Source organism: the organism of the source record quoted next, unplaced genomic scaffold (assembly GCF_019419815.1).
Source record: "Pyrus x bretschneideri cultivar Hongxiangsu unplaced genomic scaffold, Pyrus_bretschneideri_v1 Contig15, whole genome shotgun sequence".
NCBI lineage: Eukaryota > Viridiplantae > Streptophyta > Magnoliopsida > Rosales > Rosaceae > Pyrus > Pyrus x bretschneideri.
In genome coordinates this window covers 6,948,183-6,966,671 of record NW_025999446.1, presented here as the reverse complement: position 1 = coordinate 6,966,671, position 18,489 = coordinate 6,948,183, and the positions used below count along the sequence as shown (strand labels likewise).

The 18,489-nt window shown below is 38.9% G+C and overlaps 1 protein-coding gene across 1 annotated transcript; it reads left to right on the top strand.

The window, feature by feature from the left end:
• Positions 1 to 2,846: 2,846 nt before the first annotated feature.
• Positions 2,847 to 18,372, top strand: LOC103952461 (calcium uptake protein, mitochondrial). The gene is made up of 8 exons (XM_009364044.3): positions 2,847 to 3,297; positions 3,704 to 3,771; positions 4,298 to 4,450; positions 16,387 to 16,457; positions 16,535 to 16,618; positions 16,718 to 16,931; positions 17,497 to 17,793; positions 17,897 to 18,372. Exons 1-8 carry the CDS (start codon positions 2,928 to 2,930, stop codon positions 18,062 to 18,064), a joined length of 1,425 nt encoding a protein of 474 aa, XP_009362319.2. The 5' UTR covers positions 2,847 to 2,927; the 3' UTR covers positions 18,065 to 18,372.
• The last annotated feature ends 117 nt before the right edge of the window (positions 18,373 to 18,489 follow it).

Below are 18,489 nucleotides of genomic sequence, written 5' to 3'. Positions count from 1 at the left end.
AGGTAGTTGGTTGGCAGGTCCATTATTATTGACATAAAATTGCTTGTGTGTGGAAGGTGGCATACACCATCTCTTGAGGTCTAAAGTTAATAACGAACGAACAAGTATACTAATTCGGCTATGGGTAATGATGATAATAAGTTACAACAACAATATAAAAAACTTAAAATAGTTGAACAAACGAAATGAAATGTAGAAATAGAATTGACATATACACGACATGCAGTTTGCGTGCCTCTGGACTGAATTACCATCTCTAGGAGGTTAGGGTAAGGAAGAATCTACGATACATAACAACACACACCCACACACTAAGTATGAAATTTACAAGGTTATAAAAAACATTAGGCGCTAGTCGGGCGGTGAGCTAGGGTCTAGCGCCTAGGCGGCTAGGCGGGCGCCTAGGCGGATTAAGCGGATTTAACTAATTCCATTATATTTCATGTAAATAAGTGTATGTTTATACTTAAAATATATATAATTTCATCATAAACTACAAAATAGAATGACACATATATTATGAAGTATTGGAACATAATGAAAACATGGGGAACAAGCATATAATGTGTGCTCATTTAAGTATTCGACAAGTCTCTTACAATTTATTGAAAAAAAATAAAATGCAAAATGAAAGTTATTTATTTTTTGCCTAAGTGAGTCAATGCTTAGGCGGGTTTGGGTGGGTACCTAGGCGGGTTTGGGAGGGTGCCTAGGCCGTCTAGGCGGGCGCCTTAGTAGCTCTGTGGGTCCTTTCTTAATTTTCAAACGCCTAGGCATTAATTAGGAGCGGTGACCAGGGGGCCTAGCACCTAGGCGGAGATTTTTAGAACAATAGAAATTTGTATGATAAGTGATGGGTATAGCTAGGGAGGAAAAATGGGGCAGAATCTTATTTTGGGGTCATAAGGCTTCATTAAAAAAATTAGACACAAAAGCTCTAATAACAAAAAAATAAAGTAAAATAAAATAAAATCCAAAACTAGCTGAAAATAATAGAAACAAATTCGCAGGGTAATATATATATATATATATATATTTGTTTTTTTGAATAAACATAAATATAAAAAAGAGGAAATTAAAAAAAAAATACTAGAAGTAATTTTCTTCCCACGTTCCAAACTTGTGGTTCTAGTTTCGTAAAACTGCTGCAGAAGCATAATTGTCACTTCACTCGCATTAATTCATCACAGACTTTATCCTATGATCTTTAGATCACTGAACAAAAGTCGAAAGTACAAAGTTGGAGGCAAAGATCAATCTCAAAGGCCCTCCAGTTTCCCTCTTCCCCTCTCTAGATTATTTCATTTATGTAATAATTTCTATAGAATTCATAGACTTTTTACATAAATTTGGAGGTGTGGTGGCGGTGGTGGTGTCGAATGCGCTCTTGACTTCAGTACTTGAGTGATCACGGCCGATGAAGGAATGCATCTCAACTTTAGGTCCTAGAACCTCAAGACAAGGTTGTTAGATCACTGCGAAGTTTAATAATTGGTTCGGCTTTCATCTGTGGCGACCACGAGGTAACTTGGTAACACCTCACTTTGCCGAGAATCTAATGAGATGATCTTGTCTAGGCGAAAGAGCTAAAAACTCTCCGTCGACTGAGACTTCGATATTAGATAACCAAACAACCAGAAGAAGTATTTTTACTCCGAACTGAAGATGCTCCTAAATTGCTTGATTTTTCGGTTCTAGTGTTGTTAATCCAAACTGAAAATGTCGCTGATGGTCAATATAGTGTTGTTAATCCAAACAAAAGATGTGTTGACAAAAAGGGTGAGGATAATTAGCAATCTCTCAGGCTTGAGAAAGTGTAATACCCCGTATATTAATATATATATATATATATATTATTATATATTTATGTGTGCATAATTATTTTTATTTTAAATGCAATGATTTTATTGGTTCTCTTTTATATGTACAAAAACCCATATTTTTGGCATGTAAGTTAGTAGGGATTCTTTCACTACAAAAATATATTTTTAAGCCTAGCTCGTGAATAGTTCTTATTCGTGCGTTGGGGCGTGACATAAAGGTTCGCATAGAGCAAGGTTTTGAGCAGAACATTTGTTTGTTGAGCTAAGTTGAAGGTCTTTCTCCACGTTGCCAATGCTTCTGTATTTATAGTATAAATTTCTTGGTGCCCAAGCCTACTGAGTGTTATAATTATAATAATATTCCAATTCCTTGACATATCCTCTGAACATACTTGAAATTATTTTTGGCCGAAACTCCATCAACAAGCCTCGCCGTCAACTCAAACTAGGATTATGAACCTAGTCCTTTTATACAATTAATTCAAACTCCATCCAAAAGTCAATCTTGATTCTCAAGCACTAGTAAGATAATTGCCAATAACCGATTAGATAATAATATCTAAAAAAGGTTATTAAATATCATCATGACCTTCTATTAATCTAATGGCTCCAAACCTATGAGTTTTGAATGCAAAATCAGGTACAAACACTAATTTTTTAATAAAGAAATAATAGTATTTTCAATTCGGCTAAATTGTAATAATAGTCCATAAATTTTACTCCTAGTTTAATTTTCATGACCTCAAATTATAGGTGCTCTAGTCCACGAATTTTTTCACAAAACTTCACCAACTTTTTTTTTTCTTAAGTTGGGAAGCAAAGTAAAAATTTCATCCAAAAATAACCAAAAATTTAAAAGAAGTTGAATTGGCTTTATCTCGAGCCCAAGTCTTGTAAAATATTTGGGCTATTCACCAAAAAATAAAAAAGCAAGGTCAATCAAATTTGGGCCTTATCAGGCCCATACTTTCCCGCCCCCGATTTTAATCTAAAAAATCCAACGGCTTAGATCCCCTTATCATCATTTCCTTCTCCAGCTAACTTTCACAACGTCGTCGTCTCCGTCCTCCCTCTCTCTGCACAAAATTTCGCGCAAAATTTCCCATGTCCCGCTTACCTTCCCTAACTCGACCCACATCGTTCATCCACCAACGCCTCCCAATCCGCCACCTTTCCGCTTCAACACAACCGTCGTCGCCGTCGCCGCTCTCTCTGATCGGCGCCTCGAACGTCGAGTCACACCCTCCCCAAACCCCCTTCGATGGCTCGTTCCTCAAATGGATCTCCGGCTTCGCGGTGGGCTCGGGAGTAGGGCTTCTCTACTGGTCCTCCCCCGATTCCGATTTCTTCAAAACGTCGTCGTTCGCTGACTGGTCAACGGCGGAGTCGGGATTGGCGGTTGAGGATCGGCCGTCGCGGTCATTGTTTCGGAAGTTGTCGTTGCCCGAAGGTGCCCCTGGGTTCATCTTCGGAGGTAAGTGGAGTGGCTTCTGATTATTTCGAACATTTCAATTTTGTTATTTATCTTTTGATAATTCTTTTAATGAATTTAGGGTATTCAATTAGGAATTTCAGAGCTGTATGAATTCGGGTGTATTTAATTAGAATTTTAAACAAGTTTATAACATTCTAAGTGTATTCAATTAGAAATTGCTTTTAAAGAATTTGAAAAAGTTGAGGAATTAGAGGGAATTAGCGAGATTTTGTAGTGTATTTTAAGTATCCACAAATCTTACCTCTTCCCGTGAGATTTTGAGGGAATTGAATCAAAAGTTTCTATGAAATCTCCACAAATCAATTAAACTTTGTGAAAATCCATGAAAATCTCTAAAATTCGCAATTGAATACACCCCTGTAATTTGTAAATTGGCTTATTGCAGATGCTTATAGGAGAAAGATTTTCTTCAACTATGAGAAACGCATAAGGTTGCGGAGTCCGCCGGAGAAGGTACTCAGTATTAATTTGGTATTACAACATAATTAATTACTGATTATCTGTTAGTTCATTTTTTATATAAGCCTAATTTGGAATTTTTATCATTGCACAGTAAGTGTTTTTTGTTTTGGTTTTTGTCAAAATATAGATTTGTAACAAAATCAATGGCTCAACACCTTTTCACCATTGTAGTAAATGGCGACTTACCATTGCACAGTAATTTAAGTAAGCCTAGAAAATAAGTGATAGTATTGAAGGAGTTTCGTGAGGAAGGTGAAAAAAAAAAAATGTAAGCTTAGTTGATAATGTTGGATGGCGTAAATGTCATGGCTCGGGGATACTGACAACCATAGGAATTATCACGTTTAGTTGTATCCTTGTGTTGTAGCATCTCTCCGTCTCTTTGTTTTTCCAAAACTATTATCTTTCTCCTTGGAACAATAATGTGCTTGAAAACTCGAGTTAAACTTTTCTTAAGGAGAATTATCTCATGATATAATTTCCTGTTGACGGATGACCTTTGTTGTATTACTTGAAGGTTTTTGAGTACTTTGCGTCTTCTAGTATGCCAGATGGAGAGTTACTTATGAGACCGGGAGATCTTATGAGGGCAATTGTTCCCGTCTTCCCTCCATCTGAGTCCAACCTTGTTAGAGATGGATATTTGAGAGGGGAAAGGAATCCTGGTGATTTGTGATGCGAGTTTTATATGCGCACAAATTAAACCCTCTTTTTGACAATTGTAGTATAAGTATAAGTAGAGATCGTTCTGGACCGGGGATTAGGAGGGATTGTTAATCACTTGGATTTTGACTCAAAAACGTAAAAACAAAATAAAACACTATACTAAATTCGAAGAATGCAAAACTAAAAATAAGAAAGATTAAGACTAAGACTAAACAAAATAAAGGGGGATTGGATTTGGACGAAAGTAAACTAAAATGGAAACTTGGAAATAAAAACAGATTATAAAGATGAACGTGATGGAATTGAATGGATGAGATGGCTAGCTAAGGGGTTCATCTCCACACATGTTATACTTGCATATAAAACAAATCTAATTGCTTTTCAATAAACCATGAATTCTCAACACCCCGGGTTAATTAGGTCCGCTTAAATTAACTGTCAAGTTTTCCTTAAGTTAATGAATTGAATGATTGCATACGACAACCCAAAGCATTCCTCACAAGTTCCTACATGAATTGCATTATAGAGATACAAGCAAGAATCATTAAGCATCATGAAAACTATAAGTGTTGACGAGGCATTCGTTACTATGATTGCATGAAACTTATGCCAAGAATTTGTTTAACGCGATTGTTTATAAGCAACCTCCACTACTTGTGAATATAAGTTCATAACTATTACGTGAAACTCACTTATATTCTAGCGTCATATTCATGCATGAAAATTAAGCGTGAACTCTCAATAAACATACATAAATAGGTTATCAATCAAATAGTTAAACAAATTGAATTCACAACTTATGAAACGTAATTAGAAGTACTCAAATCATATTGCAAGCATAAACATATATTTCGAATCACCCCCTAGCTAAGGGGGGTTTAGTTCCTCATACGTACAAAACAAAGAGAATTGAAATTAAACATTGAAATCAAAGAAACACCTAAACATTCCAACAACTCAAACTTGAATTGTATGAACGTTTAGGCCCTCTTATCTTCCTCTTCGTTGTAGCATAAGGTCTAAGGATATTGTTGGTGTGTTGAATGGATTGGGGAATTATCGAAATGGATGAGGAGTGGTGTTTGGATTATAAGGGAATGGGGACTCACGGCTAGGAAGAAGAATGGATGTGTTTGAGGGGTGTTGTGTTGTGAATGAGATGTGTTGAATGATGGGAATGCAAGGGTATTTATAGGAGTGGAGGTGTATATGGCTGTTTGTTTAAGGTGTTTGTGTAGAGGAATGATGGAAAAACAGCTAGGACAACATGCGAAAGCTGGAAATGGCATGTGTTTGCATGTGTATGTGCTGGAATTGGGGTGTGTTTGCACGGCATTGAGTGTGGGATGAGTGATTTCTGGTGCAATGATGAAGAATGCATGTGGAATGGATGCAATGATGAAGGAATAATCTGGAAATGCAAGGTGGAAAGCTGGAAGTGTGAGTGAAGGCCATGGCAAGGGTGTTTTCTTGATGGTTTTGGGGTTGTGATGCATGTGAATGCATGTGAATGATAGCTAGGGTGTGTGATGATGAGTGTATGTGGAATAAAGAATGAATGGTGGCTGAATTGAAGGATTAAAGGGATGTGGGGTGTAATGCATGTGACTTGTTTGTGGAATGTAGGATGGGATACACGGCACAAGGGTGATTGTTTTGGTAAATGGCTGAAATATGCATGTGATGAAGAGTGAATAAAGAAATGCATGTAGGGTTAGCTAGGTTGGCTTTGTTTGGGTGCATGTGTTGGCTCAATTATATTGTTGGGAAAACATGTGGATTAGGTGGTGTAATGATGAAGTGGGAGGTGGAAGAATGTGGTTGGAAAGTGGAATGATGAAGTGGGAGTGCACGGCAACAACAAGGTTGCTGTTTTGTGGTGGGTTGATGAAAGAATAATGTCAAGGTGTGGGATTGTTAAAGGAGGAAGTGCATGTGCAAGGATGAAGAAATGATTATGGATGCATGTGATTGGTGGGAACAAAGAATGTATAAGGGGTACACGACACAAAGGAGTTTTGTAAAGGGGAACATGGTGTGTGTAATTGCATGTGTGTGAATGTGGGTTAAAGTGATGCACGGCTAGGAAGTGTGAGTGAATGATGTGCATGTGTGTGAATGCATGTGGAATTAAGAAGAGTATGGAAGTGAATAAATCATAATAGGGCTAGTTTAAAGGGTTAGGGTTTAAGTACATAGAATGTGCCTAAAATAGGTTGGTTTGCATGACATAGAATGTTTGATTGGGCTAGAGGTTTTCCATGGCTCAAAGGATTTGTTTGATTGGGCTAGGCCCTTTGTTTTATGTCCCCAAAGAGCATACAAGGCTTCAATTTCGTCCATCATCTTTGCTCCATGATTAAGCTATCCAATCCATGCCCAAAAGTGCCCCAAATAGCCTCAAAATGCACTTTCTTGCTCCCTAAGCCCTTAGAACCTGAAAACACACAAAAAAGCATAAAGGACTAAAATAACTAGAGAAACATAACGTAAATACACGAGAACAAGCCATTTAAGTCGCATGAATATGCTCCTATCAAACTCCCTCATACTTATCTTTTGCTAGTCCTCGAGCAAAACAGAATAAAAACAAATAAATAAAACGGCACTAAACACGTAAAACACAACCTAAACCTTCCAACAACCATCTTAGGGATTTTCAATGCACATGACATGTTAAAAATCATCATTCCCACAGATTTTAGTCATCTTCACACTTAAGTACATTCTTAATCATAGTCACCACGTACTATTTCACAATTAAGTATTTAAAACCATGTTTTGAATGTAGTAACATGCCTTAGAGAATTTGCTCAATTCCTTACAAGATATGCACTCGATTTTCACTCAGATTTTCTAACTACACACCCTAATCTAGTCATATGTGAGAAGATTAATGTAAACATGAAAACGAACACTCACATATATGTATAACAAAGAAAGCAATTTCTGGAGTTAATAAGCATGTTTAGATATGATCTCATCAATGGAATTCTACTACTTAGACGCGAGAACCAGTGACACCATATGCTCATACCAAGTTCAAACTCCACAAATTGAAACACATAACACTCAAGATTGAAGTCACGGGTTGTAATGGGGCTTGGAGCGTGTGGATAACAAAGAAGGGATATGGAAAACAAAGGTTCTTAAAGAAATAGTGAACAAAACACTTGAATCAACTTATAATTCACTTTTGAATGAAAACTCAACTTTTAAACAAAAAGGGAGAATTTAGACAATTTAGGGCCAGAATTGGTGTTTTGAACCTTTTCTTCAATCACTCATTCTTTCATTTTTTCAAACTCTTTTTTCTTTCTTTCTCTCTTTTCTTTTTTATTTTTCTTTTCTTTTCTGTCTCAAAACATACTTAAGAACAAGCATTCCTTCCCTCACACTCATTTTCTTTCATAATGTAAGTTAAAAGGAATTCAATTAAGTCATGCTCACTATCTTTTAAGAATAAGGGTGGGAATTGTCCTAAACTAGGCTAGGTGAGGAAAATGTGGGTAGACAAAGAATAAAGGCTAAACAAGGTTTAACGGGGTTAAAACTTACAACATATACGAAATATGGGAAGTAAGGCTATTTGGCTATGGTGGTGGTCACTACACAACTTCTTCTTGAATATGTGTTATGCAAATCAATAACATGCTTTGAATGAAATGGACATGAGTTCTAGCATTTAGAACTATATGATGAAACGCCTTATAAGTAGTAACCAAGCAAAGAATAATGAAATCATGCAACGATTTTAGAAAACAAGAAATCACAGATTATACTCTCCAAAGAAGGTAATGGCTCGAGTCTCACAGGGTTGTAGCGTTTATTTGAGTTCCCTCCTTCAAGCATGTTACAAAACCCAATTTTTCTTTTATGATTGCATTTGAAGTCATACATTATAACTATAACCAAGCATATACCAAGAGTATATCAAACTTTTCTCCATGTTTATAACTCTTTTTAACAGTCATGCAATTAAAAACCGAATCCTCATCATTGTGTTGGAAGGTGACCTACGACACAAACACACAAAACGACTCAAAACACTCTTTTTAGGCTTTTCAAAACATAATTTTTTTCAAATTTTTATGTGATTTTCGAATTTTTAAGTCAAAACACACTAAAACAGTTTAAAAACACTTAAAAAAAACAGCAAGAAACAACATTTGAAATTATGATGGATAAAACCCTACGAATTTGCATCAAAACACTTAAGTAACTCCCCCACACTTAAATCAAACATTGTCCTCAATGTTTTAAGCTTAAAACCACACTAAACACAAGCAAACATATAAACAACAATTAAACATACTAAACATGGCAGAATGTATCTAACAAAGAGAAGAGTTTAGGGATGCAAATCTGGTTATGGAGTGTAAATTCCATCTTCTCCTTGGTGATTGCAGTGATGCTTCATCTTCAGTTTTTCCACAGGCTACTCTTGAACTGAGCTGGAGATTCTTTTGGTTTCCTCCGATCGTTGATTTTCCTTTGTGCTACTCTTGAACTAGGCAGCAGGATTCTTTTGATCTCCTCCGAAGGTCTGAGCTTACTCCTTTATCTGTTTCTTTGTTTAATCTCTCCAATTCGTATTGAAGAGGGTTAGAGGATAGCTCAGCATATGCTTGTCTCCTCATGCTTCAATGTATCATTTTCCTTTGCCTTACTTGCTCCCCTTTGCAGAAGTGGTCCCTTCTCTGGAAGTGTATCAACCATTGAAGATGACTACTCGAGAGCAACGCTAGGTAAGCAACCAGGGAATAGAGTCCAAGTAGACTCCAAGTGCCGGCTGATTGCTTCTTTCACTTTGCCATGCAAGTAATATCAAGGACAAAGGAAAAGACAGGAAAAGAGCATGATATGAGATACTTTTGCTTTCGCCTTTGATGAAATGAGATACCTTTGCTTTCGAAGAGGTAGCGAATGAATCAACACATATATTTGTTGCGCTTGTCTCTACCTGCTTTGATCCACCGTTTCCTCTTGCCTCATCTGTACTGCAGGCATTTGGTATCTTCCTTGGGGGATACATCCATGGTTGAAAATGTGTTCTCAAGAGAAGAAGAAAACTGAGCATGTTTGAGAGGGTTGGTTGCATTTACATTCTTGGCCGAGAAGGAAAGTCATGCGCTTCTGGGTGTATGCTTTGCCATGAATGTTGATATATATAAGAATTGTAATGGCAAGTGGCAATGCGGATGCGGAAATTACCTCCACGCGTCTTCAGCTTTGTCAGAGAGCTTTTGACAAAATGGCACGCGTTTTCTGAAAAGCGGTGAGCTTTCGACAAAGTGGCACACACTTTCTGAAAAGTCGGGAGCTTTCGGCTTTGTCTCCCACGCTTGTCGGCAAAAGTGTGCAGCTGATTTCTCGCCTTCCACGCGTCTTCTGAAAAGCTGGGAGGTTTTGACAAAGTTACACACGCTTTCTGAAAAGCCGGGATTGCGTCTGAAGAGCTGGCAATCTTTACACCAGAAATTCTGGTTTTGAAGAGTGGTGTCTCTTCATTTCTGAATCGGTGAACGCCTCTCCTTTAATAGAGGTGATCGATCACCTCTAGCATGCACACTTGAAAATTGCCCAGAAATCGTCTCCGGCCCGTCGAGATTTCACTCCATCCAACCCTTCTCTTTTAACTTCTTGAAAAATGGCTAGCTCATCTAACCCATCGAACATTTGCTTAGATTTGAGTCTAAGCAATGATCCTGTTGCGCTGCGTCAGGATAAGGTATGGTGCCCATCTTTCTTATCTTCTCATGGCCCTCTTACAGATGAGGACTCTGTGATGACGGATGCAACAACGGCTATGATAGTAGCTCGGAACCTCCTCACTCCCAAAGATAGTCAGCTGCTTTCAGGACGGTCCGATGAGTTGGCCGTTCAAGAGTCCCTGGCTCTCAGTGTTCAGTGCGCTGACTCTGTGTCCAACATGGGCGAACGCCTTCTTGTTCGCTCCCGTCAGGTTGAATCTTTGATGGCGGAGGTGGAGAGTCTTAAGCAGGAGATCAAACAGCTTAAGTACGAGAACCGAAGTTTGCATGTGCTTGCCAACAATTATTCAACAGGCATGAAGAGGAAGCTTGATGAGCTTGATGACCGTCAAAGGCTTGCGGCTTTCTTCCAGAGGCACCTTTTTCCTGGGTCATCCAGCGTTCCACCAAGGATTGGGGCCTTGAATGATCTATCTTCGGTGCCTCCCGCTCCTATGCCTCTTGCTCCGATGCCTTCTGCTCCGATGCCTCCTGCTCCGATGCCTCCTGCTCCGAGAGTGTTGCCACGTAGTGGGGCCTCACGTACACAACCCTTGTGAAAGCTCCATCTTTCTCTTTCTTTGTTAGATACAATTGTAATTTCTCGAAAAATCAATGAACAAGCTTTGTTTTATTCACTGTATTGGGTTGCCTTCTAAGTAGCGCTTTATTTTACGTCTTGCAGCCGGACGAAGCCTTCTTAGGCTCAATTGGAACCCACGACATGTAATTTATCTTTGAATGGGGGGTGATACTTGAGATGATCCGGTAATGGTTTAAATTCTAGAGTGGGTGCCTGGATCATTAACAGCATATCAGTATAAAACAAAATTGAAATTTGGGGAGGCGGCTTACCTGTGTGTTCCGACAAGAACTGCATGACAAACACAACTCCCTTGAAAGTTTCAGGGATATTGGACTTGGCCAGATTGCATGTGATGGTTATGACTTGTCCAATGTCGTCAAATTCAACTTCTTTGGGTTTTGTGGTTTCAAATATGTCCTCTTTGACGAATTCTTGATATTCCCCCGTCACATCTTGGTCTTGATTCTCTGGAAAGGATTCGAAGATGCCTTTCTCACCCTCTTCTTCCTTGGATTGCATGATCCTGCAAGGAATAGGGACATTCAGTGGAACGGGGTTAGAAATAATTAACTTTGGAACAACCTTACCTGAATTGGATGGCGTAGGAGCAATAGGTGCCTGCGGCAAAGGTGTTTCCTCTTCCTCAATTAGCAGCTTCTCATCCACTTCTAGGCTATGTTTGGACATTTTTAGGTCAGCTCCAACCTCCATAGCATTTCCCAAAGTGATAGCATTATGGATTTCAAAATCTTCCTTCGAGTTTTCAATAGTTGAGTTGGAGAGTTAACTTTGCTCTTGAATTTGGGCAGATTATGAATTTGGGCTGCAAGACGTAAAAGAAAGCGCTACTTGGGAGGCAACCCAATACAGTGAATAAAACAAAGCTTGTTCATTGATTTTTCGAGAAATTACAATTGTATCTAACAAAGAAAGAGAAAGATGGAGCCTTCACAAGGGTTGTGTACGTGAGGCCCCACTACGTGGCAACACTCTCGGAGCAGGAGGCATCGGAGCAGGAGGCATCGGAGCAGAAGGCATCGGAGCAAGAGGCATAGGAACGGGAGGCACCGAAGATAGATCATTCAAGGCCCCAATCCTTGGTGGAACGCTGGATGACCCAGGAAAAAGGTGCCTCTGGAAGAAAGCCGCAAGCCTTTGACGGTCATCAAGCTCATCAAGCTTCCTCTTCATGCCTGTTGAATAATTGTTGGCAAGCACATGCAAACTTCGGTTCTCGTACTTAAGCTGTTTGATCTCCTGCTTAAGACTCTCCACCTCCGCCATCAAGGATTCAACCTGACGGGAGCGAACAAGAAGGCGTTGGCCCATGTTGGACACAGAGCCAGCGCACTGAACACTGAGAGCCAGGGACTCTTGAACGGCCAACTCATCGGACCGTCCTGAAAGCAGCTGACTATCTTTGGGAGTGAGGAGGTTCCGAGCTACTATCGTAGCTGTTGTTGCATCCGTCATCACAGAGTCCTCATCTGTAAGAGGGCCATGAGAAGATAAGAAAGACGGGCACCATACCTTATCCTGACGCGGCGCAGCAGGATCATTGCTTAGACTCAAATCTAAGCAAATGTTCGACGGGTTAGATGAGCTAGCCATTTTTCAAGAAGTTAAAAGAGAAGGGTTGGATGGAGTAAAATCTCGACGGGCCGGAGACGATTTCTGGGCAATTTTCAAGTGTGCATGCTAGAGGTGATCGATCACCTCTATTAAAGGAGAGGCGTTCACCGATTCAGAAATGAAGAGACACCACTCTTCAAAACCGGAATTTCCGTCGTAAAGATCGCCAGCTCTTCAGACGCAATCCCGGCTTTTCAGAAAGCGTGTGTAACTTTGTCAAAAGCTCCCAGCTTTTCAGAAGACGCGTGGAAGGCAATAAATCAGCTGCACACTTTTGCCGACAAGCGTGGGAGACAAAGCCGAAAGCTCCTGGCTTTTCAGAAAGCGTGTGCCACTTTGTCGAAAGCTCACCGCTTTTCAAAAAACGCGTGCCATTTTGTCAAAAGCTCTCTGACAAAGCTGAAGACGCGTGGAGGTAATTTCCGCATCCGCATTGACACTTGCCATTACAATTCTTATATACATCAACTTTCATGGCAAGACATACACCCAGAAGCGCATGACTTTTCTTCTCGGCCGAGAATGTAAATGCAACCAACCCTCTCAAACATGCTCAGTTTTCTTCTTCTCTTGAGAACACATTTTCAACCATGGATCCCCCAAGGAAGATACCAAATGCTTGCAGTACAGATGAGGCAAGAGGAAACGGTGGATCAAAGCAGGTAGAGACAAGCACAACAAATATATGTGCTGATTCATTCGCTGCCTCTTCGAAAGCAAAGGTATCTCATATCATCAAGGGCGAAAGCAAAGGTATCTCATATCATGCTCTTTCCCTGTCTTTTCCTTTGTCCTTGATATTACTTGCATGGCAAAGTGAAAGAAGCAATCAGCCGGCACTTAGAGTCTACCTGGACTCTATTCCCTGGTTGCTTACCTAGCGTTGCTCTCGAGTAGTCATCTTCAACGGTTGATACACTTCCAGAGAAGGGACCACTTCTGTAAAGGGGAGCAAGTAAGGCAAAGGAAAATGATACATTGAAGCATGAGGAGACAAGCATATGCTGAGCTATCCTCTAACCCTCTTCAATACGAATTGGAGAGATTAAACAAAGAAACAGATAAAGGAGTAAGCTCAGACCTTCGGAGGAGATCAAAAGAATCCTGCTGCCCAGTTCAAGAGTAGCACAAAGGAAAATTAACGATCGGAGGAAACCAAAAGAATCTCCAGCTCAGTTCAAGAGTAGCCTGTGGAAAAACTCAAGATGAAGCCTCACTGCAATCACCAAGGAGAAGATGGAATTTACACTCCATAACCAGATTTGCATTCCTAAACTCTTTTCTTTGTTAGATACATTCTGCCATGTTTAGTATGTTTAATTGTTGTTTATATGTTTGCTTGTGTTTAGTGTGGTTTTAAGCTTAAAACATTGAGGACAATGTTTGATTTAAGTGTGGGGGAGTTACTAAAGTGTTTTGATGCAAATTCGTAGGTTTTTATCCACCATAACTTCAAATGTTGTTTCTTGCTGTTTTTTTAAGTGTTTTTAAACTGTTTTAGTGTGTTTTGACTTAAAAATTCGAAAATCACATAAAAATTTGAAAAAAAACATGTTTTGAAAAGCCTAAAAAGAGTGTTTTGAGTCGTTTTGTGTGTTTGTGTCGTAGGTCACCTTCCAACACAATGATGAGGATTCGGTTTTTAATTGCATAACTGTTAAAAAGAGTTATAAACATGGAGAAAAGTTTGATATACTCTTGATATATGCTTGGTTATGGTTATAATGTATGACTTCAAATGCCATGCAAACCAACCTATTTTAGGCCTATTCTATGTACTTAAACCCTAGCCCTTTAAACTAGCCCTATTATGATTTATTCACTTCCATACTCTTCTTAATTCCACATGCATTCACACACATGCACATCATTCACTCACACTTCCTAGCCGTGCATCACTTTAACCCACATTCACACACATGCAATTACACACACCATGTTCCCCTTTACAAAACTCCTTTGTGCCGTGTACCCCTTATACATTCTTTGTTCCCACCAATCACATGCATCCATAATCATTTCTTCATCCTTGCACATGCACTTCCCCCTTTAACAATCCCACACCTTGACATTATTCTTTCATCAACCCACCACAAAACAGCAACCTTGTTGTTGTCGTGCACTCCCACTTCATCATTCCACTTTCCAACCACATTCTTCCACCTCCCACTTCATCATTACACCACCTAATCCACATGTTTTCCCAACAATATAATTGAGCCAACACATGCACCCAAACAAAGCCAACCTAGCTAACCCTACATGCATTTCTTTATTCACTCTTCATCACATGCATATTTCAGCCATTTACCAAAACAATCACCCTTGTGCTGTGTATCCCATCCTACATTCCACAAACAAGTCACATGCATTACACCCCACATCCCTTTAATCCGTCAATTCAGCCACCATTCATTCTTTATTCCACATACACTCATCATCACACACCCTAGCTATCATTCACATGCATTCACATGCATCACAACCCCAAAACCATCAAGAAAACACCCTTGCCGTGGCCTTCACTCACACTTCCAGCTTTCCACCTTGCATTTCCAGATTATTCCTTCATCATTGCATCCATTCCACATGCATTCTTCATCATTGCACCACAAATCACTCATCCCACACTCAATGCCGTGCAAACACACCCCAATTCCAGCACATACACATGCAAACACATGCCATTTCCAGCTTTCACATGTTGTCCTAGCTGTTTTTCCATCATTCCTCTACACAAACACCTTAAACAAACAGCCATATACACCTCCACTCCTCCTATAAATACCCTTGCATTCCCATCATTCAACACATCTCATTCACAACACAACACCCCTCAAACACATCCATTCTTCTTCCTAGCCGTGAGTCCCCATTCCCTTATAATCCAAACACCACTCCTCATCCATTTCGATAATTCCCCAATCCATTCAACACACCAACAATATCCTTAGACCTTATGCTACAACGAAGAGGAAGATAAGAGGGCCTAAACGTTCATATAATTAAGTTTGAGTTGTTGGAATGTTTAGGTGTTTCTTTGATTTCAATGTTTAATTTCAATTCTTTTTGTTTTGTACGTATGAGGAACTAAACCCCCCTTAGCTAGGGGGTGATTCGAAATATATGTTTATGCTTGCAATATGATTTGAGTACTTCTAATTACGTTTCATAAGTTGTGAATTCAATTTGTTTAACTATTTGATTGATAACCTATTTATGTATGTTTATTGAGAGTTCACGCTTAATTTTCATGCATGAATATGACGCTAGAATATAAGTGAGTTTCACGTAATAGTTATGAACTTATATTCATAAGTAGTGGAGGTTGCTTATAAACAATCGCGTTAAACAAATTCTTGGCATAAGTTTCATGCAATCATAGTAACGAATGCCTCGTCAATACTTATAGTTTTCATGATGCTTAATGATTCTTGCTTGTATCTCTATAATGCAATTCATGTAGGAACTTGTGAGGAATGCTTTGGGTTGTCGTATGCAATCATCCAATTCATTAACTTAAGGAAAACTTGACGGTTAATTTAAGCGGACCTAATTAACCCAGGGCGTTGAGAATTCATGGTTTATTGAAAAACAATTAGAAATCATTTTGTATGCAAGTATAACATGTGTGGAGATGAACCCCTTAGCTAGCTTCCCATCCATTCATTTCCATCAAATCCGTATTTACAATTTGTTTTCTTTGCACTCTATCCATTTTAGTTTAATCTCGTCCAAACCTAAATCCCCCCCATATTTTGTTTAAGTCTTAGTCTTAATCTTTCTTACTTTTAGTTTTGCATTCTTCGAGTTAGTATAATGTTTTAAACTCGTTTTTACGTTTTTGAGTCAAATCCAAGTGATTAACAATCCCTCCTAATCCCCGGTCCAGAACGATCCCTACTTATACTTATATTACAGTTGACAAAAAGAGGGTTTAATTTGTGTGCGTATAATTCTCGCATCAATTTGCGCTGTTCTCCTTCTGAATTTTTCATGCTTTTTGATGTAAACAATGATGGACATATTTCTTTTAAAGAGTGAGTTTACTTTTACAGGTTATGAGGTAAACAATGTTGGATCTTTTTTCTCCCTCTAACAATGATCTTTGTCACAGGTATATTTTCTTTGTAACACTACTAAGCATCCCAGAATCAAGTTTCTCTGTCGCTTTTAAAATGTTTGACCTCGATGATAGTGGGTTAGTACTCGCACAAATTTCAAGCTAATTTTCCTAATTGTCCTTCCTTATTTCCACTATGGTTGTGAATCTGATCCGACTCTATATATCGATACGTAGACAAATTGACAAGGAAGAGTTCAAGAAAGTGATGGCTTTGATGCGAGTCTGCAATAGACAGGGAGCTTACCACAGGGATGGACTTCGAACTGGGCTAAAAGTCAATGGTTCTGTAGAAGATGGAGGACTTCTGGAGTACTTTTTCGGTAAAGATGGGAAGGATTCCCTTGAAATTGATAAATTTGTCAAATTTTTGAGAGATTTACAGGATGAAGTAAGTCCCCGATCCTTTTCATTGAATTTTATAATATTTGATTTGTGTTGAACTTTCCTAGATGGTACTTATTGCATAAAATTGGCATTATACTTCCAGACATGACAGACCTGATATACGTTTTCTGGTGTGCATTTGTTATCCAAATTTGGGTAAAACAACTTACAAAAAGAAAGGGGGGCTTACTGAGTAAACTACGGGGACTAAATAGGAGCACTCAAATTATATTTGTAAGGGCTAAAATACATCTAGAAGAATACAAATGGAATTCTTCCAGTCTAGGGTTTCTTGTTTGATTCTTCGGCCTGACCTTATATTACAACACTACGAGATTTTTGGAACTTACTTCGCCTTCATAGTCGTACTCATTTGGTTGATGATGCTACCCCGTTTTATGGTAAAAAAAGTAAACTTTTAGTGAGGAGTGCAGAGGCAGACAGTTGAATATCATTTTCAATTCAGTCAAACCACAATGCATGCTTGATTACGGAATGCTTGGAATGTATTTTCCCTTAGAAACTTGTTCTTATTTTCACTGTATCGGACTTTTTAAATGCCTTTGTAGATGGTGAGGTTGGAGTTTTCCCACTATGATTATAAATTGCGAGGAACCATATTGGCAAAGGACTTTGCTTTGTCCATGGTTGCTTCTGCCGACATGTGTCATCTAAGCAATTTGCTTGATCGGGTTGAGGAATTGAGCAATAAACCACATCTTAGAGATGTGCGCATCACATTTGAGGAGTTCAAAAACTTTGCTGAGCTTCGTAAAAAACTGCAGCCTTTTTCTTTGGCCCTTTTCAGCTATGGCAAAGCCAATGGCATGCTAACACGAGAAAATTTCCAACGTGCTGCTTCTCATGTAAGACGCTGATCTTTGTTTATTTCTCTGATTTCCATAGCAACAGATCAAATCCAAATTATTTATTGTAATATTGTTGATTGAATGATGCGTACAATTTCAGGTATGCGGTGTATCTCTCACTGATAATGTAGTGGATATTGTATTCCAATTGTTCGATTTTAACCAAGATGGAAATTTAAGCTTAGATGAGTTTGTTAGAGTTTTACAGCGACGGGGAATGGACGTTGCTCAACAGGCGGAGACAGGAATCATGATTCATGACTCTTGAACCTGGCTGCCTGGAACTGTCGGTAGGATGATACCAGTTTGATAGCTCAAGGGGGCTCAATCCTCTTGTAATTCGTAAAGCATAAACTGTAAGTAGCTAAGATTAAATCATAGCTCTAACAGCGACGAGCATCAACTATTGTTGTGCTTTTTTTGATAGAAACTTGTTTCTCACATGTTGTATACACCTCTATCTCTCTAATCATGCGACGAGAGTAATAAAGAGCAGAAGGAGCATACAACATGTTAAGCGCAAGTTATTTCCACAACCCTGGCCCCTGTTTAATGTAAAGTTCGAAGTTTCATTTTTGTGTAACGTGTATTTAGATAAAATACTTCCTTTGTTGTGTAGCTTGCTTGCTGTCCCACAAAGGAAACTGAAAAGTTGTAAATTACTAGCTTTGTGTAGGCGGTGATAATGCTGGT